Genomic DNA, 25,152 nt, shown 5'->3' on the forward strand with positions numbered 1-25,152 from the left:
CTTAATTTTCTGAACAATTCTATGAGATAGGTGTTATTATTATTTTGATTTTTTACATGAGGAAACTGAGACATAAGAGTAATTTGTCCAGGCCGGGTGTGGTGGCTCAAGCCTGTAATCCCAGCACTTTGGGAGGCTGAGATGGGCGGATCACGAGGTCAGGAGATCGAGACCATCCTGGCTAACACGGTGAAACTCCGTCTGTACTAAAAAAATACAAAAAAACTAGCCAGGCGAGGTGGCAGGCGCCTGTAGTCCCAGCTACTCGGGAGGCTGAGGCAGGAGAATGGCGTAAACCCGGGAGGCGGAGCTTGCAGTGAGCCGAGATCCCGCCACTGCGCTTCAGCCTGGGCGACAAAGCGAGACTCCGTCTCAAAAAAAAAAAAAAAAAAAAAAAAAAGAGTAATTTGTCCAAGGTCACACAGCTAGTAAATGCCAAAGAATGGAGACAGCTATTACATTCATCTTATAGGTAAAGAAACTAAAGTTCAGAGTTGGCATCCAATTCATCTTGAGTGGCTCAGCAAATTGGCACTAAAGTATTTGCACCCTAACACATATAACTCCAATTCCTCAAGTAACACTTCTCTTGTTAGAAATGATATGTAAATCAATAATCCCAGTGTTTGGTTTTTATGAAGGAAATTCCAAAAACCATTGCCCAGGATTTTTTTCAAGGTCCAGTATGAAGCATTGGGGTCAAAACAGGTTTTCAAGTCAGAGAGACCTGGGTTCAAATCCCACCTTTGACAATTACTGGCTATGACCATGGGTAACTCTTTAACTGTCTAAGCCTCAATTTTCCCAAAGGTAAAATATCTGGTTGTAAGAATTAGAGATGATAGAAACCATTCTAGTTATTATGCTTTTGTAGAAATAAATGATCTTCACACTCCTACCTCCTTTCTTTGCTCAATTGAAACAATGTCCAAAGCTTTCTATTACTGGCCCCATTATGTAGAAATCATGTGTTTTAGTTATCCCCTTATGGATTTATTTAAGGGAAGAGGTCAACTCATTTCAGTTTGTCCCTTTTCCAACTGAAACAAGAGTCCATAGTATTCCCTGATTTAGCTATCTTAAGTGGCATGTAATGACTATACACACAGGCTCTAAAACTAGACTATCCATGTTCAAATCCTAGTCTGACCATTTACTGGCTTGGGCAAGCTTCTCAATTGCTCTGTGTCTCAGTTCTCAGTTGCTTATTTGCAAAATGTAAGTGATAATAATTAAATATAAGTATGCAAATTAAATGAGTTAATATATGTAAGGAACTTACTATTATGCCCACTCCCACATTTCTAACACTAGCAATAAAGTAAAACTATCCTATTCCTTTTGTATATTTCTACCACTGAGACTGTTCAAATTCATTATTTCTCTAGTGGAAACTATGTTGGTACCATTCTACCTCATTACATTTGCAAATAAATTGTTCTTTATTTACCTATTTTTGGGGTGCAAACTGCCCAAACTGTTGATCCTTAGGCTGAATCTCTCCCATTGAAATGATGCTTGAACCATCACACTGTCATTTGTCTCAGGTTCTACCTTCTGTAGTTGACTCCCCTCAGGTTGTCCTACCAATTGCTCACATTTTAAAATCCTGGCTTGGAACCCCTATTTCCACCTGAAGATGTTTTTTCTGTATTACAACTCCTTGTTCCTCAGCAGTTTCCAGGGAGTACAGAGGGATACACACAGATTGCAGGAAAAGAAACAAAAGAGGCAGAGAGAGGCTGAACATGGCAGAAACAGGAAAATAGATATTGTCAGAATGAAGTAAAAATGGAAAGACAAAGAGTCAAACCTTGATCCCAGGCTGGGGAACACACACGCATGCACACGCACACACATACACACACACACACACACACACACATACAGAGAGAGAGAGAAAGAGAGAGAAGGCAGGGATGAGATACAGGCAATCAACCCATAAACAGAGGTTTGGAATAGTTGTAAATGAAGGTGCACATCCTCCTTCCTCTCTACAACACCCTTTTCCAACCCACAGCAGGCATCTCCACGCTGGAAATGGAGCTGGGGAAGGGTTATGATGTCCTACCTCTATCCCTTGGCTTTGCTCAGGTGCCATCTGTCCCCTCGAGGAGTTGTGTGATGTGTCCCACCAGTATGGGGCCCTGACCTTCGTGGATGAGGTCCATGCTGTAGGACTGTATGGGTCCCGGGGCGCTGGGATTGGGGAGCGTGATGGAATTATGCATAAGATTGACATCATCTCTGGAACTCTTGGTAAGTGAATGTTTTGGGCCTTCTTATATACCCTGCAGAGATGAGGCCCCTACAAAATTCTCTTCTCCCTCCTCCCCAAAGCTATAAGGGTTGTTTGGACAGAATTCACAGCCCCAGGCCACTGCCCTCCTGGACTCCCTCTCTCCACTCGCATCCCACTGCAGAGTTGATGAGAAAGTCTAGGAAAGTTTTTTGAAAAGACCTTGAACTAGGCCAAATAGTTAGATTCAACTTGAGTATGTGAAGAGCTGTGTTTCTAAATCCCTCCCCCACCCCAGCCCCAAGCTTCATCTTAGCTCCACTCCTGACCCTATCCAGCTGAAGGTCCCCACCCAGCTCCTACCTATCTAGTCATTGCATATGGCGAGACTTGAAAGTCCTATCTCAAAGCAGCAGAATTATCAGCTCTGACTGCCCTGTCATGGACAGATGAGCAGAGGCCTGGGAAGACAGCCTGGAGCCCCATCTTCGGTGCACCCCCTTGGGTTATCTGGCACATGATCCTGTTCCTCTGGGACTGATTACGGGATCTGTGTATATCTTCTTACTTTCTGTCTCCAGGCAAGGCCTTTGGCTGTGTGGGTGGCTACATCGCCAGCACCCGTGACTTGGTGGACATGGTGCGCTCCTATGCTGCAGGCTTCATCTTTACCACTTCTCTGCCCCCCATGGTGCTCTCTGGAGCTCTAGAATCTGTGCGGCTGCTCAAGGGAGAGGAGGGCCAAGCCCTGAGGCGAGCCCACCAGCGCAACGTCAAGCACATGCGCCAGCTACTTATGGACAGGGGCCTTCCTGTCATCCCCTGCCCCAGCCACATCATCCCCATCCGGGTGAGAGCCCCACCCTGCCCATTGCCCTCTCTACCTATTTCTTCTGGGAGCCTCCCCACTCCCAACACACCTGTTTCTGTCTTCAATTACTTGCTTTCCTGCTAACCATTCCCCTTATTGCCAGCTTTGTTTCCCTTTTTGAAAAATTATCAGCCATTTTGGATTAACCAGTCTTTTCCTTGTATCAGCCATTACCTCATGCTTATTAGATTATCCTAACCCTAACAATAGCGAGTGTTCACAGCCTATAATTCAGAGTTTTTCAAACTGAATCAAGACAATTAATGGGTCACAAAATCAGCTTAGTGGGTTATCATTAGCATTAAAAAAAAAGAAAAGAAATAGAATAGAAAATGTTGGAGTACGGCACACATACTAAGGCTATCAATTTGTGAAAAATTTGTATTCGTTTTGTGTATGTGCATATATACATGTATGTGTATGTGTGCATTTATGATCATGGTGTAAAATGTACTTCTTATTGAGAATTGAGGGCAGAAAAATAAAATCAAAAGCCATAGTACTAGCTGCTACTTTGGATCCTCAATATAAGCGTTTACTGCCTTTAAAAATGAACTGCTACTTCTTTCTTAAATGACATGTATTCGTGTGAGTCAGTAAGCCAGGGCAGGGAAAGGACACTTATTTGTGACAATTTTGTGGATGAGAAATAGTCACTGCTTTTTAGATTAACCTAGTATTTCCTTTAAACACTCATTTTATGAATTAATTTAGTGACAGCACCCCGTAATTGGCTTGGGGGGTTCTGGAATTGGCTTGTGGGGGGCATCTTCTCACCCAGAACCATCCTAAACTAGGATATTAGCTAAGTAAAATCAGTGTGCTTGCTCTGCAAACAGCTTCCAAATAGGGCTCCTGGTACCACCACTGCTCCACCCTTTTCAAATCAAATTGCTAGCTCTGAGCTCCTCCTTGATAGAAATTCTGGAGCTGCCACTAAGCCCCTAATGAAAAAAAAAATCTATCCCAAAATTCAGTGATGTTCCCTGATCTAGTTCCCTCCATCTGCTTAATGGATGGTGGAGCCAGGGTGGCAGGTACTGATAAGCCTTTCTCCTGAGTCCAGGTGGGCAATGCAGCACTCAACAGCAAGCTCTGTGATCTCCTGCTCTCCAAGCATGGCATCTATGTGCAGGCCATCAACTACCCAACTGTCCCCCGGGGTGAAGAGCTCCTGCGCCTGGCACCCTCCCCCCACCACAGCCCTCAGATGATGGAAGATTGTGTGGGTAAGTTCTCAACATGGGTGCCTACAGGACCTCCCTCCCCTCAGCCCCAGGATCTGAAAGAGAAGCTGAGAGGACAGAGACCATTCAGTTTACAAAATATTTCTGGAACATCTAATGTGTGCCAGCACCTATACTAGGGTCACAAATAAATGAGAAGCAGCCCTTACACTCGTAGGGCTCCAGTTTGGTTGGGGATACCATAGTGGACACAAACAATGACATTAAGGGATGATCAAAGTTCCACAAGGCAGTGCATGGTAGAGTTGTTGGAGCAGAGAGGAGGGGCCTGACTCTGCTTGAGGGATCCAAGACAGGCCTCCTAGTAGAGGTGACACCTGAGCTGAGTCTTGCAAAGTGAGTGGTATTAAAACAAAGAGGGCATGGAAGAAGTATTCTTAGCAGAGGGAAGAGCATGAAGAAAGGTGAGGAGAATGAGAAGCAGCCAGGGATATATCAAGAACAATAAGCAGGTGGTATTGGAATGTAGGGTCATAGGAATGGAGTGGGGCAGGGGAGTATCAATCTATAAGTCTACAAAGACAATACGAGATAGGGACTGAATTGAGAGGCTTGTAGAGCTGAGTAGTTTGAGATTTAGCCTGAAAATGCCAGTTTAGTCAGTTCACCTAATGTTTGCTGGATTTCTTTTGGGTAGTTTTGTTTGTTTGTTTGTTTGTTTGTTTTTTGTTTTTTGTTTTTTGTTTTTTGGTTTTTTTGAGACAGAGTCTGGCTCTGTAGCCCAGGTTGGAGTACAGTGACATGATCTTGGCTCACTGCTACCTCTGCCTCCCGGGTCCTGGTTCAAGTAATTCTCCTGCCTCAGCCTCCCAAGTAGCTGGGATTATAGGCACGTGCCACCATGCCCAGCTAATTTTTGTATTTTTAGTAGAGATGGGGTTTCACCATGTTGGCCAGGCTGGTCTTGAACTCCTGACCTCATAATCCACCTGCCTAGGCCTCCCAAAGTGCTGGGATTACAGGCGTGAGCCACCAGGCCAGGCCTGGGTAGTTTTTAATGCAGGGCCTGACGTTGAGCAGGTGCTCATTCTAGGCCTGTTGGACGAAAGACATGTAGGCAGTTGATGGTCTAGCAGAGGAGCCAGATATAGATGGTACTGGTCCAGTATGACGAGCTCCACTATTCTGGGAGCTAGAGGGAGTGAGCACATTATGGCTAGAGAGGGTGAGAAGGATGAAATTGGAGAGGCTTTGTGAGTAAGGAAGTTTTTATGATGCATGTTGAAGTACATGTGAATATGTTGTAAGAATATTCCAGAATAAGGGAATTCCATGAGCAATGACCTAGAGATAGGAAAGCAGGGGGTATGTATTGACAACATCATTCTGTTTGTCTGAAGCATGGGCAGTATGAGAATTCACGGAAGACAAGCTAGGTAGGGGCCATTCATTCATTCATTCAAAAACATTAAATAATGCTGGCTAACATTAAGTACTTACCATGTGCCAAGCACTGTTCTAAACACTTTACACATATTAACTCATCTAATCCCCACAGCAACCTCAAGAGTTAGAGATCCTCTTATCATTTCCATTTTGTACATGTAGAAGTTGAGGCACAAAAATATATAGTCGCTGATCCAAGGTCACACACCTTCTAAGTTGCAACTGGGAGGTCTTTCTCTACCTCCATGGTCATAACTGCTAGGTCTACCACCTCTCTGAGCTGATGACCCAGACTCCTGGGCCTTTTGTTCAGTATTCTCTATTGGTCCGGGCTTCAATTATAGAGCTCAGTATTCTTGGTTCTCTGAATGTCCACTTAGGCTAGGCTTTTGTAAGAATATATGAGAGGCATCCACAATGGCTCCACCAGTCCCTAAGTTCCACAGCCAATCCATCCTGAAATCCTGCAAAAGTTCTCTATAATCTCTCTCAAACCTATTTGCTTTTCTCCCTTGCCACTTCTTCAATCCATGTCAACATGATTTTTTCCTAATTTCTCTGCTTCTCTCTTGCTCCTCTCAAATCCTTTCTCGATGCTGACCACCAGAGGGATTTTTCTAAAAACCTGACTATATTGCTCCCTTGCTTAAACCCCTTCATGTTTCCCTCTAGACTCTAAAGCAGTGGCCTCCAAGGTGAGGTATGCAAAATGGTTACAAGGTGAAGGAGCAGAATATGTATTAGAATTTTATGTTTTTTTAATCTTAAAAATAGGAAATCAAGCATTACTGATACTGATCTTTAATATACAGACTGACAATTATACATATATATAATACATAAACAAATATACAGAGATTAGAGGTACATGCTAAAACATTTGTACTGATAGCGATGTATAGTCCAAAATTTGGAAACCATTGACATACAGGACAGAGTTGAAGCTCTTCAGCATAGCATTTAATGCCTTCCACATGGTGATCTCTATGCCCTCACCTCCTCCCCACATGCATTTTATTTTTTCAGCTACACTGAATGACTTGTCGTTCCCTCATTTTTCTCTGCTCTCTTACCTCTGGGACTTTGCTCGTGCTGCTCTCTTTTGATTGGAATGCCCTCCCTCACACTTTCCTCTGGCTTACTTTCCTTCATCTTCTAGACTTAACTTAGGCATTCTTTCAACAAATATTTATTGAGTACCAACTGTGTGCTAGACACTGTTCTAGGCACTGAGGATGCAGTAGCAAACAAATCAGACACAAAATTCCTACCCTCTGGAGCTTACATTCTAGTGGAAGGGGATAGTAAAAAAATTTACTAAAAATAAGCAAATTAAATAGCACGTTAGTCCTAAGTGCTATGGGGAAAAATAAAGCAGGATAAGGAGAATGGGATAAGGGGGCAGGGGCGAGTTCAGAGAAGGGTCGTAGTATTAGAGTGGCAAGGGTAGAAGACGCTGAGGTGAAACTTGAGCAAAGATTTGAAGGAGGTGGAGTTAGTGAGGCAGATATCTAAGGGAATGACATCCCGGGCAGAGGGAACATCCTGAGGCAGGGAAGACACAGGAATATTCCTTTTATATTTGAGGAACAGTAAGAAGATGGGTATGGGTGGAATGGTATAAGTGGGAGACAGAAAAATTGAGTACACAGAGGCAATGTGGGACCAGATTGTATAGGGTATGGTAGGTCATCAGAAGGATTTTGGCTTTTACTCTGAGAACCCTTGAAAGGATTTGAGCACAGGACTGATATATCTGACTCAGGTTTTAACAAAATTGCTCCAACTTCTATGTAGAAAATACACTAAAAGGGAGCAAGGCTGGAAGCAGGGAGACCCAAGAGTGGGCTACAGTAATATCCCAGGTGAGAGATGATGGTAGCTCAGACTTGATCATAATGAAGGCAATAAGAAGTGGTCAGAGTTTGAAGGTAGAGCCAATGGTCTTTGCTGTTAGATGGGATATAGGGTAAGAGAGAAAGAGAAAAATAAAGGATAATTCCAAAATTTTTGAACTGAAAAATAAAGGATAATTCCAAAATTTTTGAACTGAGCAACTGGAATTGCCATCCACTGAGATGGGAAAAGTTGAAAGCAGAATAGCTTGGTGGAAAGTAGGGACATGAGTAGCTCAGTTGTACTTATAAGTTAGAAATGCATACTAGACATCTAGGTGGAGATGGAGAAAAGCCATTGATATACAAGATTGGAAACCAGTAGAGAGGCGTGAGCTGGAGATTACAATTTCTGAACCATCAGCATATAGGTGGTCTTTAAAGTCATGTGACTAGACAAGATCAACAAGGGCATGAACACAGAAAAGGCCAAGAACAGAGCCCCAGAACATACCTGGGGTACTTCCTCCAGCTAGGTCAGGTTCCCATCTCTGGATTTTCACATCCCCAGGTGGACCCCCTACCCCAGGTTTCCTGGTCATAGCACCAATGACACAGTATGGTTACTGTCATTATCACTGTCCTCATAGGGCTTGGAGTTCCCAAGCAGATAGTCATTCTTGGGCCACAGCACATCCTATACTTAGGGAGTGGTCCAGGCCAGGACAGTATGGCTTCAAATTGTGTCAAAGGAGAGCTTCCCAACCTTTTATTATATCCCAGCATCCAGATACAAATGGTAATACTCACGGCACACACAGGAGCAAACAGAGTAGGCTACTTCTGGCCCTGAGGTATCTTGAAGGGTTGAGGGGGATCAATATCTTGGTGCATCTGTACTAGATTTGGAAGATCTAGTCTAACTCATTCTTTCCCTCCCCTCCCCCAACCACCTTCAGAGAAGCTGCTGCTGGCTTGGACTGAGGTGGGGATGCCCCTCCAGGATGTGTCTGTGGCTGCCTGCAATTTCTGTCGCCGTCCTGTACACTTCGAGCTCATGAGTGAGTGGGAACGTTCCTACTTCGGGAATATGGGGCCCCAGTATGTCACCACCTATGCCTGAGAAGCCAACTGCCTAGGATTCACACCCCACCTGCACTTCACTTGGGTCCAGGCCTCCTCTGTCTTCTGCTTTGTTGTGTGCCTCTAGCTGAATTGAGCCTAAAAATAAAGCACAAACTGCAGCATGTGTAGCCTTTTATTGGACAGGGAACAGACAAATGCACTCTACCTGACTCCCTCAGACAAGTGGCAGATCTGAGGAAACCATAGGTCACTTGTTGGTCACCATTCCATTTTACCAACAGGAAAACAGAATGAGAAAGAGGAAGGAAATGCCCAAAAACTACACAGTGAGTTGCACAGAGCCGGTATACTAAGCAGATTTATTTGAAATGGCTCTTCTCCAATGGTTTCAATAAAAATCCGGGGATTGACTCTTCACTAGTAATCTGGGCCCTGGAAATCTGGGCCCAGGGTAGCCCCTGAAGCCAGGAGATGAGTCAGCCCTAACCAAATTCCCTAGAAAGGAGTGGTTCCCCAAAAGCAGAGGTATTTTCCAGAAGGGGATATGGATGTCTTCCTCAATCCATTATCCTCTCTCCCTCCCACGGCATCCCACAGAACAGGATTTACCAGTCCTTTTTTTTTTTTTTTTTTTTTTTTTTGAGACGTCATTTTGCTGGTTGCCCAGGCTGGAGTGCAACAACACAATCTCAGCTCACTGCAACCTCCGCCTCACAGGTACAAGCTATTCTCCTGTGTCAGTCTCCTAAGTCGTTTGGATTACAGGCACGTGCCACCACACCTAGCTAATTTTTTTGTATTTAGTAGAGACAGGGTTTCACCATGTTAGGCTGGTTGTGAACTCCTGACTTCAGGCGATCCACCCACCTCGGCCTCCCAAAGTGCTGGGATTACGGGCGTGTGCCACTGCGCCCAGTCTACCAGTCCCATTTTCACAAGTGAGAAGAGGCTTGGCTAGAGCAAGCACTGTGTTCAAAGCAATGCTTCCACTTTCCAGGTCACAGTATACGGGAAACATTTCCATGGCACACTTAGGGGCACTAATGATACTACTTGCTAAGCAGGTGATCTTCCCTGAGACTTGTGTGATCTCAGGCCCTGCCTGGCAATGCTGAGGGCTGACGACCCTATTTCTTTCAACTCTGTAACCCACTGGGGCAGCTGTGAGGCACACTCGTTGGGAAGCTCTGGTTTAAGGCTACATAGCCCACCTCCCTTGCTGATTTAACCGCAGCAGTACAGTAAACTCCTACAACTAAGCAGAGAACTCTTTATGGTGAGCACTGCTCCTCACTCCTCACTATTCCCTCCTCCCTCCTCCCCTATCCCTGGGAATTATATTATTGGGCTACAGCCAGCTGGCAAACCCAGTATTGAGATAGCTTCTTTGACTCAACTTTATGGAGTACATTCACAATGTCCACTCAAAGTGAAACCCTGAAACAAATACACAGACTTTATTTATGCACAAATACATTTTCCAGCAAAGACAGAAGTGATTTAAAATCACACAACTTCCCGGGGCAGCCAGTGTCCGTGTACTTCAGACAGGAAGGTGGAAAGTGGTGTAGCGGGCTGGGTCACAGCATTAAGGTGCAAAAAGCTCACCAACAAGGAGCTAGGTAGGAAGGTCAGTGAGGAAGAGAGGGCTAAGAAGAGGAAGAGAAGGGTAGGAGACTTTCGGGGAGAAGCAGGAGGCAGCTCAGGGAAGGGGAGCTGGCCTCAGATCACGTGCAGGGGTGACTATGCCAGACGTCCCCAGGCCTCCATTGGTTCAGCTGGGCCTGCTCCAGAGGAAGAAGTTGCACCGGGAGGAGGGGTCAGTGGGAGGACCCCGGGGCCTGGCACACATATAGAAGCGGCGGCCCAGGTTGGGTCCTGGCTTCTTCACAGTACGCATCACACATGGCTCCCTGTGGCCCCCACAGAGGGGTGTGCGCAAGGGCCCCGCCAGCACAGACTTCCAGAATGAGGTCCGTACCTCCTTCTCATCTTTGGCTTCTGAAGCCTTGGCCCGCCCCTTCACCACTTTGGCCACTGCCTCCTCTTCTGGAGTCTTCGGGGTCATGAGGGCGCTCATCAGTGGTGGGCTAGGCAGTTCTATGTCAGGAGAGGCTTGGGGACAGTTAGGGGAGGGCTGAAAGTAGCTCTTCAGGTTTTTCTGGCCTCTGCCAGAGCCAGCCTGACTAGGCCGAGGCCTGGTTGAGTGCACTTGGGCTTTGTTTTGGCACGTCTGTACCCGGGTTTGATTGTTGTGCTGCAGCGCCGACTGCTCCAACAGAGGACTTTGTTCGAGAGGAACTAGGAAGCGAAGGATCTTGAGCTGGGTGCCTGCAAACTCAGGGAGGAAGCGGGTGCACAGAGGTGGGCACTGTTTTGCGGGTACAGAGGACACGCTCAAGACTGCACCCACAGGGCAGTGGTCAGAGCCCATCACCTCAGGCAGCAGGAAAGAGGCCTGAAAGGTGTCTATGACCAGGGTCCTATCCCCTAGCACATAGTCAAGCCGGGAGCCATAGTTGAGATGGCGGGCGCCGGTCACTGCTGACCAGCAGGTGAAGGCCCCCTCCTGCTTTGGTTGGAAGCAGCGGTAGCTATCGATGAAGGGCCCTACATGAGAGGCAGACTGGCACCCCAAGTTACTGAGCAAGCTGTCCATCCACTTGCGCCCTGGGTCCTCTTCAAAGCATTCCTAGGTGAGGAGGAAAGGGGGTTGGAAGAGAGAGAGACAGAACTAGATACCTAGAACTGGAAGGGACTTAGACTAACTGCTGCATTTTGCAAATAAGAAAATTTGGTTGTCCCAAGAGGACTACTGCTGAAGGTCACACAGTCCAGAATTGGCAGAGCTGGGATTCTGATTTTCATCCTTACTGATTTAAAAGACCATGCTTGTTTTTCCCTCTGCACAAGCTTGCATTTATCTTGCATTGGTCCATCAATGGCAAATCTGAAAGTTTGTTTAATCAGAGCAATTCCCAGAACTGCTTTTTAAAACGATAGAAAACAGGAAGTTAAAAAAGTGTTTGCCTCTAGGAAGTAGGGCTGGGGTTAAGATTTAGGAAGACTGTCAGCTTCTTCCTTTAAACCCTCTGGCACTATTTGGTTTATCTACTGTGTCAAAGCCCTCAATGACCATTCCTACCTTCTGAGCTGAGGACTTGCAAGGATCCAGGTCTGAATACTTCCTTAGGCTCTGATCCCCAATCCATCATCCATCAGTCCATCCATTCACTCCACCTAACCACCCACTCATTCAATGCAAGGAATGTTCATGGAATACCTATTATGTGCCAAGCATGATGCCAGGGACAAAGTAGGAACCTGATCTACTCCTGGGGACCAAGGAGGCTTCCTTTCGAGAAGTGATCTGGAGGGGAGGTGTGCGGGCTGAGCAAGAGTAACCTAGGTGGAGGGTGCTCCTAACTTGAAGAACAGTCTCTGTGCTGGGCCTGTGGAGGGAGTGTGCTGCATACCCAAAAGACTTGAGGAAAGACCAGACTTGAGACCAGAATACCAGCAGGAAATGGCTGCCATAGTCACACAAGCAAGATGATGGTCACTTGGGCTAGGGTGGGTGCCAGAGGAGACAGAAACATGAAATTATGAGATGATTTGTAGCTAGAATCAACAGTACTTGCAGACTAACTGAATGTGGGAAGTGGAGTAAGAAAGAAAGACAATACTAGCACAATTCCCAGGCTTTAAGTTGAAGCAACCAAGGGGATGATGGTGCCATTTAGAGAAATGACAAGACTAAAAGAGCAAGCCTGGTGGAAAGTGGATATGTTCTGCTATTTTGGAAAGACTGTAAGTCATCTTAGCTGGCACTATTAGTTCTCTTTCCCTGGAGGAGAAAATGAAGGAGGTATACATGAGAGATCTAGGCTACCTCTGAACTAAGTAGAGAAGGCATAAAGGTGTATGATGCTATCACAGGAATCTGAAAGAACACACTGAATGAATGTGTAAAAGGAATGAGGCAGGGAGGGACTGAAGGCTCGCACTTTGTAGCATTCTCTCCGCTCCCCACCACAACACCACCACCATTCTCTCGCTTCTGCTCATTTCCCAGCTGGGAGCCATATCTACATTTATGTAGCTCTTCTGCAAATTAATCAAGGAATATTCCCACGGTCCTTCTCTAAGCCAAGCCCAGTGCTGAGTGGGACTGTGCCAACATCAATCACTGATCCCCCATCATGAGACATAAGGCAAGCCAAGATGAGAGCTGGCTTGTAGATTCTAGGGCAGTGGTTCTCAAGCCTGGCTGCATGATAAAGTCACACTGGGGGCTTTTAGAACGTGCCACTACCCTGGCCCCACACCCAAGAGTTCTGAGTTCATTAGTCTGCAGTAGTGCTAAGATATTGATATTTTTGTTCTAATATGCAGTTAGGGGCTGAAAACCATGGGCCTAGGGGCACTTAGAGATAAGAGGTTCATATAACAAAAAGACAGAGAGGGGGGTCATGTCCACCAATTCAGGGCACAGTGAAAAAAGCCAGAATGAGAATAACTTTTACAACAGGCCGACAGGAGACAACCTGTCTAGAGAGGACAAAATGTGTAGGGACACTGAAGGTGGAAATAGAGACAGGTCGCAGTCCATGGAGAGCCTTGAATGCTAGGTCTCGATGTTTTCTCTGCATCACAGAGGTAACCAAGAGGTATTGAAAGTTCATAAACAAGAAACACAGTGTATTAAGGAAATGACCAAGGCAATGTGGAATTCACAGTCCTTGAAAACATCTGACCCCCAACAACTCTCCAGCCCCACCTTCTGCCACTCACCTCCCTTCCCATGTCACTGAGAAGAAAGGGACTTGTGGTTCCCCATGCACACAATGCAAATTCTCACCTTGAAACCTTTGCCCATGCTAAAATGCTTCGCTACTTCAAAGCTGTTCTACTTGTCTGTTAAGATTCAGCCATTTTCAGCTGCCTGTCCTGATGTCTGAGCTCACCTAGGACTCCCATCTCTGAGCTCCTGTAGCCTTCTGGGATGCCATCTGTGTCTCTGCTCTGAGAATACCATCCTATAATTGGCCAGCCATGCGTCTGTAGCCCACCACCATGCTGGAGAGCTCCTAGGAGCCAAGAGTTGGATCTGACTCCTGAGTCCTCAGTATGTGGCAGAGTCAGTATTGTCTATTGAATGAATGACCAATCCTCAGTACTATAAGAATAGTATTGCAAACCAAGCTCCACTTTCCCATAAAGGAAGCTGTCCCTGGGCCAAAAACTCAGCATTGGTTGGCTGGACAAACAGAATCAGTCAAGTGGGGCCAGGCACCTAGAGGTAGCCTTACCAGGTTGACTGCGTCCCAGTGGTCAATGGGGCGGTGGGCTGTATTCAGGTCACCCAGAATGATCACATGGCTGAAAAACACAATATGGGATTGTTAGAAAGGGGTGCAGCAGTCCTGGCTCGTATACTTTTTCCTGGGCCCAAGAGCTCAGACAGGCCACCTCCCATATTGAGGCTTCCTAGCCAACAGCAACTCATAGCAGCCTACCTCTCCAATCTTACCACAACCTTGCTGCCTTTCATATCTGACCAACCCAATTCTGATCTCCAAAGGTGACAGTGCTCCATGTTTGACATGACTGCCTCACTGATCAGTACCTAATGGGCATTTTTCTTGTCCTTCAATCAAGGGGAGGTGAGCTCAAATACCACCTCCCCTTGATTGCTCTAACCCACCCTCACTTTCCTGTCCTTCCCTGGAACAAGACTTTCCTTTGCTTCCAGGAACTTTATCATTCTCATCTCATTTCACCCTTAAAACTATTCTGTGGGGTAGAAACAATATCCCTTTGTCTCTGAGTTCTTTGGAAAGGTTCCATATCCCTTTCAATGGAGCTTACCACAGGGCTGGGCACCCAGGACCGACTCAAGGAAGCCTTGCTGCCTAGTTGCAGTACCTGCCTGCCGCCAGGAGGGCTTCTGCTCGGATTTGCAGCAAACGATAGAAGCGCATCTTAAAGACTAGCCGCTCAGGCCTCCCAGGGTCCGCATGGGGGCAGTACACGTTGATTAGGGTCAAGATCCTCTCCTTCCCTTCCCACGTGCTGGAGAAAAGAGAAACCTTCAAAAGGGGTCAGTTTCAAACCTCCCCTTCTGTCCCTTCCCCATACCACATGGCTTCCATTTGGTGACTGTCTGGGATGGAAAAGAAAGGGGTTAAAGAGACACAAATGAGCTGGCATGCACAGGACTTGGGGACTGACTACTGGTAAGGCAGGGAGACGGACATCTAAGGATGACCACCAGGTAATGGCGCTGCTATTCACAAAGAGAACACCCAGAAAGAGAGAAACCTGGGGCAGTGAATTCAGCACTAAGTTGCTTTTGAGATGTCTATGGTAATAAGGGCTGGATCACCAGGCCAGCCCCGCACTGTAGAGATGGAAACTCAAGCCTCAGAGGGGGAAAAATTTGCCAGGGTCACACACTGAGCAGCCCAGCCAGGACTAAATCAGGAAAGGCAAATTTGGGAACTTTACCACAGTGCATGTATGTTTACAGGGCAAGCCTCAGAATCTTCACACTCAAAGAGTAGCACCAGCAGTGCTCAGTAGCAGGGAGATATGAGCTATTACCGGATCTTATGCTGTGTGAGGAGGGCCCGGCCCTCACTATCCAGAGCCCGGAGTTCCTCTTGGGTAAACTCATCCATGTTTCCATAGCAACCAACATTCCCATTCTGGGTGGCAAACAGGCCACTCAGGCCTTCTTCAGCAGCCACTGGGGTAGCGTTGTCCTTACAGAAGGTGGCTACACCTGGGAACAGACAGGGTACTCTGAGCAGACCTGGCAGTCAATAGCCTGTTGCACAGCCTATCCCACTCCAATTGTCCCCACACAGGTCACCTAAGTCATCTTCATAAAGTGTGGTTCTTGGAGAACCTTATTCAAACCCTGGAGTCTCAGTTCCTGCATCTAAAAAAGCCACAGAATGTTCTAAGTGTTTTACATTGATACATGGTGAGTGCTCGAGAAGTATTAGCAATTATTACTATCACATGGATTAATTAATTTAATCCTCGTAACAGCCCTAGAAGGTAAACATTATCCTCATTTTCTAGCTGAGGAACCTGAAGCACCAAGAGGTAATGTAACTTGCCAGAGGGTGCACAGCTAGGAAATGAGCCACAATTCAAACCCTGGGCTTCTGGCTCCACAGTTCACACAATTAAGCACCACACTACTACTGTACTTCTGAGGTCCAGTAGGATAATTCTATCCATAAAAATTATATTTCACGTAATTTACTATTATGCAGCTTTAGCTCTGTAAACTAAATGTCTAAATTTCTTATTACCCTCTCATCAAATATTGGAAACCCTTTTCCCCATCTGCCTCCATCACTAATTTAAAGTCCACAGAAAGCCCCATTTACCAGAATAGCCACTACGGTTGCGGCTGAAGCTGAAATAGGAGTTATAACCCTCAACGATAGCCAGGGGCTCTGTCAGTGCATCCCCTAGGGAAAAAAAAAATGTAAGATTAAGTCAGAGGTAAAACTAGCATCCGAGAAACACAAAGGCCTGGAATTACAGTTGTAGGCTAATTCCTTGCACACATCAGAGCCGGAGTTGGGGGTGACGGGAATGAAGTATCTATGAGTAGAGGAAGACCTAGAAAGATGAGAAATGTCAGAGAGGAAATTGATATCAGAATTAGAAGGCTGGCGGGGGTGGTTAGAGACTATGAAGTGGAGGTGGAGAATTAGGTGGGAGAGGGAAAGAATCAGAGCTAAGCCTGGAGGTCTGGACGATGAGAGGGAGCTGGGGGTGGGGATGGACATATGAGAGGACAGTGGGAATCTGAGCTAAGGGTGAGAGGTAAGAGAGAGGGAATTAGGGGATCTGAACTGGGGATGGAAGGAAAAGGAATTAGGGGATTCTGAGGGGAGATAGAAGGGTGAAGAAATAAGAGGATATGTAAGCTTGGGGTGGGAATTAGGGACTTTCAGCTGGGAGGAGAGATGGGGATAGATAAGGGGTACGGGGTTCTGAGGTGGAGGTGTGAAAAGGAGGCAATTAGAAAGACTGAGCTGGGGTCAAAGGTGGGGTGGGAATTAGAGGATCTGAGCTTGGGGCAAGGATGAAGAATTCGGAGGTTTGACTTGGTGGCGGGGAGATGGACAGCGTATGGAAGGAGGAAATTCAGGGGACTGAGTTTGGGGCCAGAGAATGAGTGGGAATCTGACTAGATATGGGGTTTCGAGAAGGAGCTAGTTTGCTGAAGATAGGAAATGGAGTGCAACTGGGGATCTAGCTAGGGTGGGAAATGGGAGTTTAAGAGGGAAGAGACCTGGGTCTAAGGGCAGGACTCTAAGAATAGGAAACTGGGAAAGTAAAATTACATGGGACAGGGGGCAAAAGTTAGCGGGAAAGAAAAAGTATGCAGGGATCCTGGAATCCAGAGCGCTCACTGGTCACTTTGGTTTCCTGGAGACAGACGATATCCGCATCCAGCTCCTCCAAAATGCGCCCCACGGCCACGGCGGCACAGTTGCTGGGTTCCTGATTTGCCACCCCTTGCACGGGTCTCCGAATCCCATTGATGTTCCAGCTCACCACGCGCAACATCTTAACGGCCTGGAACACCTCCCAGCCCGCGCCAAACTAGGCGCGAGCGAACAGCTAGCTCGCTGTTCCGAAGTCGGCCAGGCCCGCCTCCCGCGTGCGTTTGCGCAGGCGCTCTCGTGCGTACCACAAAAGCGCCTGACGCGTCGGGCGGGGGCTTCAACTTCCTCAGTTCTCATTGGCGGGAGGAAGAACTGGGTGGACGCTGAAAGAAGCAGAGCGGAAGCCTAGGGGCAATGAATGGCGAGAGGAGTTTCCAGTTGGGCTCCCGCGCCTTCCGCTCGGACACCTGAGTCTCAGTACGTTTTTCCTCTACTCAGAAGTCCACGTGGTGCGTCCGGTTACTTACAAACGGGATTTTGCCACTTTGTAGGCGACCCTGAGCGGAACTGCTCAGCAGCCAAAGCCCCGCCCTCAGTGCGACGGACCGCCCACCTAAGTGCACAGATGGCTGCCGCGCTTGCGCCCCAGGAGTAGCTGGCGCTAAGTGCCCGCGTTGGACCGGGCAAAGGGAGGTTCGTGGTTGGAGGAGGGAGCAGTAAGAGTCGCTCCACTGAGATAAGACTTAGGAGGAGGGCCTTTGGCTTTATTGGGGCAGAGGGGAGGAGGAGGAGGCTGTCTCAAGCCTGCCCTGTAGCTTTTATTTGTCTTGGCTCTTAACATTCCGAAGGATGTAGCCGGGCACATCCTTACTCTTGGTTCTGTTTCTCAGATAAGTGAAATCGAGGCCCAGGAAATGTAAGCTCGTGAGCAGCACTGTCTCCGGATGCATCCATGGCTCTTCTGTATATGTTATCGCATTTAATTCTCAGGACAGCCCTGTTTGGGGCATTGAGTCTAAGTTAGAGACGTCGAGTGAATTCACTTCATTCTCACAGTTCAGTCTCTCTTACACTGAAGTAGTAGAGCCAGGATTCAAACCTTATGTTAATTAGCTCAAGGATTACTTTTCTGAGTGTTTTTACTGACCACACACCACCCCAGTTAAGTCTTTTCCTCTGGGGCCCCACGGCACCCTATGGTCCATTCTGTCACAGTACTTATAATACACAGCTGTCATTGACTTCTATTTCTGCTGCCACTAGACTGCCAGCAGCTTGAGAACAATGACCATGTCTGGTTCATCTTGTTAGCCCATCCCCTAATACTGGACACAGTATATATTGGGAAGCAATAGATACTTGTCAGGTGAATGAATGAACAAAGAATAATAGCAAGAGCATCAACAGGTTCATGGCTTGTTTTTGAGAGCACAAAAAATAGAAATAATGGATATGCCCAATGTCCAGGGAAAAGCATAACGATGCATCTTTAGATTCCTCACCCAGAATTGCAGCATAATTATTTTTCCCCCAGAATTTAAGTGTTAGAGCCATCGTCCTCAATGGTTACAGCAAAGACGCAGTAAACTGCTTTTCCTCCTGGAGGACTTAAATTTACCAGTTGTTGCTATCAGAAAATAGCTCTGTGATTAAAATAAAATTTGTGTGTCCTAAGCTTTTTCATGCTTTGGGGGTTGTTGACTCAGGATTGACTCCCATGAAAGTGACAACTAGGACAAAGGAAATGAACATTTTTATTGCTCTTGCTTCATATTATCAGATTGCTTTCCAGTAAGAGATTATGCCCATTTACACTGAAGACCAATCTGAAACTCAGCCCCAGCAAAATCCAGAACTTGCCTGTCTCCATAGCTGGTTTTAATTTCCCTATTCTGCAATGGCTTGTTAATATTAGTTCTGACCTTTGGGGCAAGGTGAACACACGGTTGGACTGAAGAGAAAAGGCTTCGGGTGGCTCAGGAACTTCTTTGGCAACTACAACAGCTGATATTTCAACAGAGCACATACACTCCCCCCACTTAACAAGGGTACATCCTCAGCCTTCTCAGGGAACCAACGAACACCTCCAGGCTTCCTCTTTGATGCCACCCACTGGACCTGCCTTAGGGGTCTGTAAATGCAAGACAACCGAGTGTTGGATAATTAGCAATGGAAGAAAAAACCTCTAGAATAAAAGGTAGGTGAGAAAGAAGGGAACGTAGGCAGGAGTTACACAAATCCACATCCATTCTTCAGGCCCTCTGGAAAGTTTTCTTTGCGTAGATGGTTGGTTGACGTGTGCATTAAAGGGCATGGGAAAGTGGGGGAAAAGATTATATGTAACCTATTTATGTATCTGTATATTTTTAAAAATCCATTCTGGCCTTTGTGGGACCCTGGCCCCCAGGGCAATTCCCTAGCACCTGTGAAAGTCTCTCTAACTTGTTCTGGTCTGGTTTTGAATGAACTGAGTGATGGAGATTATAGCTCTTACCTCCCCACTGATGTGTAAAGTAGGGTTGATTTGCTGTGGCGCTTTGAACAAACTCTCTAGCTTCTCTGGGCATCAGTAGCCTCCTCAGTAAAATGGAAATCAGAGTCTCTAGCCAATGTTCCTCAGAGGGCTGTCACGATCAAGAAGGGTGGAAAGGCAGAAACCAAAGCTCTTTGGAGACATTTCGGGACTTCCTCGCTCTAAGAGTAGTGATCTTGCTTTTTTATATAGGCTCCACAAGCAATCCCACCCAAAACCCTCCAGCTGCTCTTCTCCCTGTGCGACTATGGTCTGTGGAGAGCCGCTTCCAGGACTAGGATTCAGTGAGGTTTGGGGCCCAGGCATGAGGCCGAAAATAGTGGAGAGATGGTGGGCCAGGACAGTGGCTGAGAAGGAAGGGGATCATAGACTCCTGTCACAGAAGGCCTGACACTCATATACATGCACCTAGCTTGTAAGTGTGTGGTCGATCTCCCCTCATGCCTTCATTCTCCACAAATGCATTCATACCCAAACAGTCTGAGAGCTACCAATAGGGAGACCCCATTCATGACTTTATTATCCATCAGCACTGTCATATGCTCCTTTACATAGGATTCTCCCCCCATACACATGCCCTATACTTTGGGACGGGTATAGGGTCAGGATCTGGGGGCCTTGGGAAATCACATTGTAATCTTTTCTTCCCTAGAAATAGCCCCATTCTAGAATTTTAGACCAAGAGCTGCAGGTCAGAGCTTGGTCTTGAATGAGAATCTGGTACTGACTGAACCCTTTCTCTGCCACGAGTTCATTGGCCCTTTTCAGAGAGGACTTAATTCTTGTGTTTATCTGTTTCTGTCCCATTCAAGGTAGAGAAACCTTTCTAGATGCCACCTCCTAGCTCAGACAAGTTAGTTCTCCCATCCAATTCCCTGCACAGCTCTCTGTTATAATATTTACTTTGTTGAACTAGGATTAGTTGTCCACAAGTTCATCTCATCTGGGGCAGAGAGATGTAGACTGCACAAACACAATAAGCAAGTGTCTCCTCTGTCCTCTGTGCCAGGGCCTGAATTGGACACTGGAAACACAAATTACAGATCACTGAGATCTAGTCTCCATCCTCAAGGAGTTCACAGTCTAGTGGGGAAGCAGACCAGGAAAATACTGGTGGATACTTGCTCAGATAGGAGCAGGTGGGCAATATAAGAACCAAAGACAAGGCCTGTTCCAAGGATACAGGGGTCACTTCCCAAAGGAAGTGAACATCAAACCAGACCTTGAAAAATGGGTCAGAATGTGTTGGGAATAGAAGGAGAAAAAATGGCATTTCAGGCTGAGCAAAGGCCAAGAAACAAGAAAACACACCATGTATTTTGGGGCCCAGTGAGTCAGCCAGTGAAGTTTAAGGATGGAGATCTAAGGAGAGACATGGCTGGACAGGTAGGCTGAAGCTTGATTGAGAAGTCTTGAGTGCCAAGTTGAGGTCTTTCCATAAAGCTTGTTTTGGTCTCCTGCTTCTGGGATTAGAATTGGTAACAGTGAGGAATCTCATAGCTAATTCCAGGCAAGTTTAAGTTAGGTTTTAGAGCCTGGACCCCAGGTTTACCCTTTCAGACTTTGTCAAAAGCCTGCCAGCTTCCTATCTCAGATTTCCTGCTGCTAAAATTGTCCTTCTGCCTGTTGGCAGGGTCATGGGGACAAAATTGTAAACATAGAAGAGACGTTCATGTGACCAGCTAGATTACCTTGAACATGCCACTTCCCCTCCCCAGACCTCAGTTTCCCTGTAAGGCTAACAAGGATGTTTGTAAGGATCAAATGAGATAAGGGATATGTTGTTGCTTTGTGGGCAATGGAAAACATACAGGGAAAGGGTTATAATTAAGATTATTAATATTAACAGACTTATACCAGTTAGGAAATTTATTAGAATTAAAAGAGTTGTATCTCTTACAAAGTCTAGTTCTGAGACTCTAGAGGTTCTGAACTAACCTGTAAGACCACATTCTTAGATCAGGCGTGTTTGATTAATTAAAGAAAAGCCCTGGCCTGGGAGAAATTAGGTCCCTAGTGTTCTATTCCTGACTTGGCCACTGATTTGCTACATGACCTTAGGATATTTCTAGAAAAATATTTCTAGATCTCAGTTTTCTTACCTGAGAGGGTGAGATGAAATGATCTCACAAGTCTTTACACAAAATCAAAAGAGTAAAACCAAATTCATCCTTCTAATTGATTTGCAGGAGCTCTTTGCGTATTATAAATGTTAAACCTTTGCCATAATATTGTAAGTTTCCTTAACTGAGGGTTTTCTGTATGGTCAGCATTACAGTAGAAGTTTCAGGTTAGTCAAAGAGGTGTCTTATCATTTACCTCCCAAAGGGAGTAACAGTGTTAGATAATATATTTTTAACATTTCCCAGATTGCTTTACATTTTTTAACACATTGACGCTTCAACAATCCTAAGTAGGGTAGGTACTCCTATCATTGCCATGTTCCAGATAAGAAAACTGAAGCACTGAAAAGTTTAGTCTTCTGCTCATTGTCTCATAGCCAACAAGGGGCAGAGGTAGGATTCCACTCAAGAAATATGGCTCTAGAGCCTATTGCTCTTAACCATCATAATCTGCTGTCTCAGTTGATTCATTTAGATAGGTGGGCTCTGGAATGTATTAAAAGTTTGGTATGATTTATACACAACAACTGGAGGAAATCTGACCCTTGTGTAGACTAAGGCTTGCAAATGTATTTTAGGGAACTTCTTAAAAGGCAAAGTGTAACTGAGAGCATTTGAGGGCAAGGATTGGAAATTTCTGTCCCCAAGAGATTGCCCTTGTGTAGCCCAGCTCAGTGGAAGAAAGTTGAGCTTCCTCGTAGCCAATCATTGAAGGTTCACTGGGGGTGGGAAGGTTGCAGAAGAGTGAAGTAAGAGCACACGTGCGCATCTTCCAGGCAAGCTGTGCAGTTCTATGAGTTCTACACATAAAAGCCTCAAAACAACGTGTCAGGGGAGGGAGAGAGGGGGCAGGTGAGGGTGAGTCATCTGGGCTGGATGGCTCTGGCCTGTGGACTTGTCCTACTTTGAGGCCATTGCTCTTTGCTCCCTGCTGCAGCCTCCACCCTCTTAAATCTCCATCCTAATGGCTTGGCATGAGGAACTTTAGTGAAATTTTCTATCAGTTCATCATGCCAATGTCATTCTCCTTAGGGGATCTGACGGTGGCTAACAGCCATGTGGGCAGAGCTTACCATTCCCCCACCTCCAGCCCCAGGCAATGGCTGCACTCTTCCAAAGGTGTCAGTTTACTCCTATTTATTTAGCCCTTGGCTGGAGAGAGTAGAAAGATGATCAGATAGTGCCCATCTCTTCAAGAGTGCCCCAGGCAGCACATTTCAGGTGGGAGAGGCCCTGTGGCAAGGAAGGTAGCAGAATCCAGAGAAGACAAGGGATGCAAGGCCATTTTGGGTCGGAGAAGCAGAGAAGTAATGGACCTTCCATGTCCAGTTTGGGCCTCTAATTGCCAGCTCAAAACACTGCATTCCCCAGTAGGGACTTTGTGTTTGTGTTTTTGTCCTTGGGAACCTTGCATTTCTGATGTAAATCTTGATTTCTGGGTTGGAGCTTGACATTCTACTTAGGTCCATTTTTTGATTTCAAAGCTGGGAAAGCCGCTGAGACCTACCTCCATCACCTTTGCCTCTCTACCCTACACAGGCTGTAAGCACATGATCTTTGGTCTTTTATTTGCATACTCTATTAGTCTTGTCTTCATTGGAGGGAAGTGACTGGTCAGACCTGGACTGTGTTGCTGGCTGCCTTCCTTGTTGGGCTCCAACTTACCTCCTATGTACACAGCCCTTGGAGTTCAGAGGCCTCTCCTGACCTCTGCCCAACCTCTTGCTCTCTGCACCCAATACCCCTAGTACATACAGGAGCAGAGGCAGGCTAGGACCAGAGGAAAGAGGAGAGGGGACTGAAGACAGACTTTGAGAGGGCTTAGAAACCCAGTGCACCCCCCGTCCCAGCTCTGTCCACTTGCTGCTGTGACCACAGTGAGGGAAAAGACAGCTAGTAAGATAGGAAGTGAGGCCGGGTACCTTGTGGGCAGTGATGTCATTAGCTGCGACTCCTAAGATGTCTCCAGAGATGGGAGAGCTCACCCAAACCAGGTTGCAGAAGATCTGGATTCCACACAGCAGCGGCAGCAGCAGGCTGCATCGGAGAAGGGGCTGTAAGTGGGGTTTACTTCCGTGGGTTTCAAGGTGGTGGTGGTAGAGTGGGTGTAGAAGAGCAAAGGATGCACCTCCCCTTAACGTACACTCCCACCTCAACCTAAAAGTTGGAGTAGATGAACAACTGGATGAAATAGAGGCTAGTGTCAAAAAGGTGAGGAAAGAATGAGAGAGAAGACAACCGGAAAGAAAGAGATGAAGACAGAGAAGGAGGATTACGTTAAGACCATCTTAATCAGAGGGATCTTTAGGAACTTTTCATTTCTTAGGCAGAGCTTGTTTGGAATGTTTCTTGTGTAGAATTTAAGATTTCTAGTTCAGGACTGTTCAGTGATAGCCTAGTATGTTTCATTTTGGTGACTTCTGTGAAGTGTCTGGGAGTTGGTCTTGTCTGACTGATAGTGCCTGGGTGAAATAAGGTGATGGCTCCTGGCATCATCTCTCAGGAGACAGGTGCTGCGTACACAACAGTGCCATGTCACTGGTCAGTATTGCTCCTCTCCTTTCTCAGGCCTTTTCTGAGTCTGTACCTGCCTAGGTTGGGAAACACTTCATGTCCTGTCTCCAATGTTGGCTCTCTGGCACATATGGACCTCCTTGCTGCTCTGGGAATTTGAGAGAGACAGTCTCTCAGGGCCAGCCCACTGGTGTGGTGCTCACTTTGGAAATTTAAGAAAGATCAAGGGCAAAAGAAAAGTAAACAAAACCTGTACGTATTTAAAAAGAAACGAGTATACCCATTTCCCATAGATAACAGGCGACAGTGGTGGACCAAGGTGCATCCAGCCCAGGGATTGTGGCCTGAATGGCCATAAGGTGGGTTAAGATAAGGCAGCTGTGGACTGTGGAACTCAGACACCCCAAAGGCCAGCTAACCAAGTTTCCACTCTGCTAATGCTAGAGGAGGCCCAGGCTCAGAGATATTGGGGGTAGCAGTAGTTGCTTAGAGGATCCAGGAGCATATAGAATGTTAAATATAGTTATAATATACAGGATGTAGGGTGTGGGTGGAGAAAGAGAGACAAAAAAGACTAGGCTCCTGTTCTCTCTCTTTCTTATCTCCACCAGCTCTCACACTCACTCAACTGGAGATCTAGGAGCCTGGAGACTGAGAGGTACCCTCACCCAGCCAGCCACTCTTGGCCTTTTCCAAGGGGCTGTTTAGTTGACAAGCAAGCCATTCTCTGCATACACGGGTCCTCCAGAGCTAGAATGCTTATAGTCCTGGGAACTGTGTCTTTCAAGTTGGAGAGATAATATACATAAATCATCTAATATAGTCTCTATCAAATAGAAGATGAAAAATAAATACGTGCTCACTTTAGTTTGGAGCGCCACTTCCCTCAGCTATAAAA

The 25,152-nt window shown here is 46.4% G+C and overlaps 3 protein-coding genes across 6 annotated transcripts in view; 2 read left to right on the plus strand and 1 right to left on the minus strand.

Annotated features, from left to right (window-relative positions):
- The window catches only part of ALAS2 (5'-aminolevulinate synthase 2), a 22,496-nt gene extending 13,671 nt beyond the window's left edge, over window positions 1-8,825 (plus strand). Inside the window, 4 exon segments of the mRNA XM_011991969.1 lie at window positions 2,095-2,259; window positions 2,821-3,089; window positions 4,177-4,339; window positions 8,538-8,825. Of these exon segments, the coding sequence (XP_011847359.1) occupies window positions 2,095-2,259; window positions 2,821-3,089; window positions 4,177-4,339; window positions 8,538-8,701 (761 nt within the window). The 3' untranslated portion in view covers window positions 8,702-8,825.
- Window positions 8,823-17,988, minus strand: APEX2 (APEX nuclease (apurinic/apyrimidinic endonuclease) 2). 2 transcript variants are annotated; one of them, XM_011991967.1, is made up of 6 exons: window positions 17,109-17,988; window positions 16,071-16,154; window positions 15,271-15,451; window positions 14,593-14,739; window positions 13,977-14,046; window positions 8,823-11,356 (listed from the first exon to the last, which is right to left on the minus strand). In XM_011991967.1, exons 1-6 carry the CDS (start codon window positions 17,263-17,265, stop codon window positions 10,439-10,441), a joined length of 1,557 nt encoding a protein of 518 aa, XP_011847357.1. In that variant the 5' UTR covers window positions 17,266-17,988; the 3' UTR covers window positions 8,823-10,438. The 2 variants fall into 2 exon arrangements, with proteins under 2 accessions (XP_011847357.1, XP_011847358.1); XM_011991968.1 differs by lacking the exon at window positions 15,271-15,451 and having other exon boundaries at window positions 17,109-17,369.
- Window positions 17,989-18,895: 907 nt separating this feature from the next.
- Window positions 18,896-25,152, plus strand: part of PFKFB1 (6-phosphofructo-2-kinase/fructose-2,6-biphosphatase 1) — a 59,562-nt gene continuing 53,305 nt past the window's right edge. The window contains exon 1 of one of the 3 annotated variants that reach the window (XM_011991972.1): window positions 18,896-19,281. In XM_011991972.1, the coding sequence (XP_011847362.1) occupies window positions 19,254-19,281 (28 nt within the window). In that variant the 5' untranslated portion in view covers window positions 18,896-19,253. Of the gene's footprint in view, window positions 19,282-23,415; window positions 23,797-25,152 lie in introns of those variants that run through there. The other 2 variants (XM_011991970.1, XM_011991971.1) reach the window with 2 other exon arrangements.

The sequence above is a fragment of the Mandrillus leucophaeus genome, unplaced genomic scaffold, assembly GCF_000951045.1.
Source record: "Mandrillus leucophaeus isolate KB7577 unplaced genomic scaffold, Mleu.le_1.0 Scaffold400, whole genome shotgun sequence".
NCBI lineage: Eukaryota > Metazoa > Chordata > Mammalia > Primates > Cercopithecidae > Mandrillus > Mandrillus leucophaeus.

Bases quoted from the DNA above. Each gene is read 5' to 3' on its own strand.
- APEX2 (XM_011991967.1), bottom strand. From the start codon at position 17,265: ATGTTGCGCGTGGTGAGCTGGAACATCAATGGGATTCGGAGACCCGTG. The intron at 15,452-16,070 runs GTAAATGGGGCT...GTCTGTTCCCAG, and splicing joins CAACCGTAGTGGCTATTCTG to GTGTAGCCACCTTCTGTAAG. The intron at 11,357-13,976 runs GTAAGGCTACCT...CTCCTCACCTAG, and splicing joins ACTGGGACGCAGTCAACCTG to GAATGCTTTGAAGAGGACCC.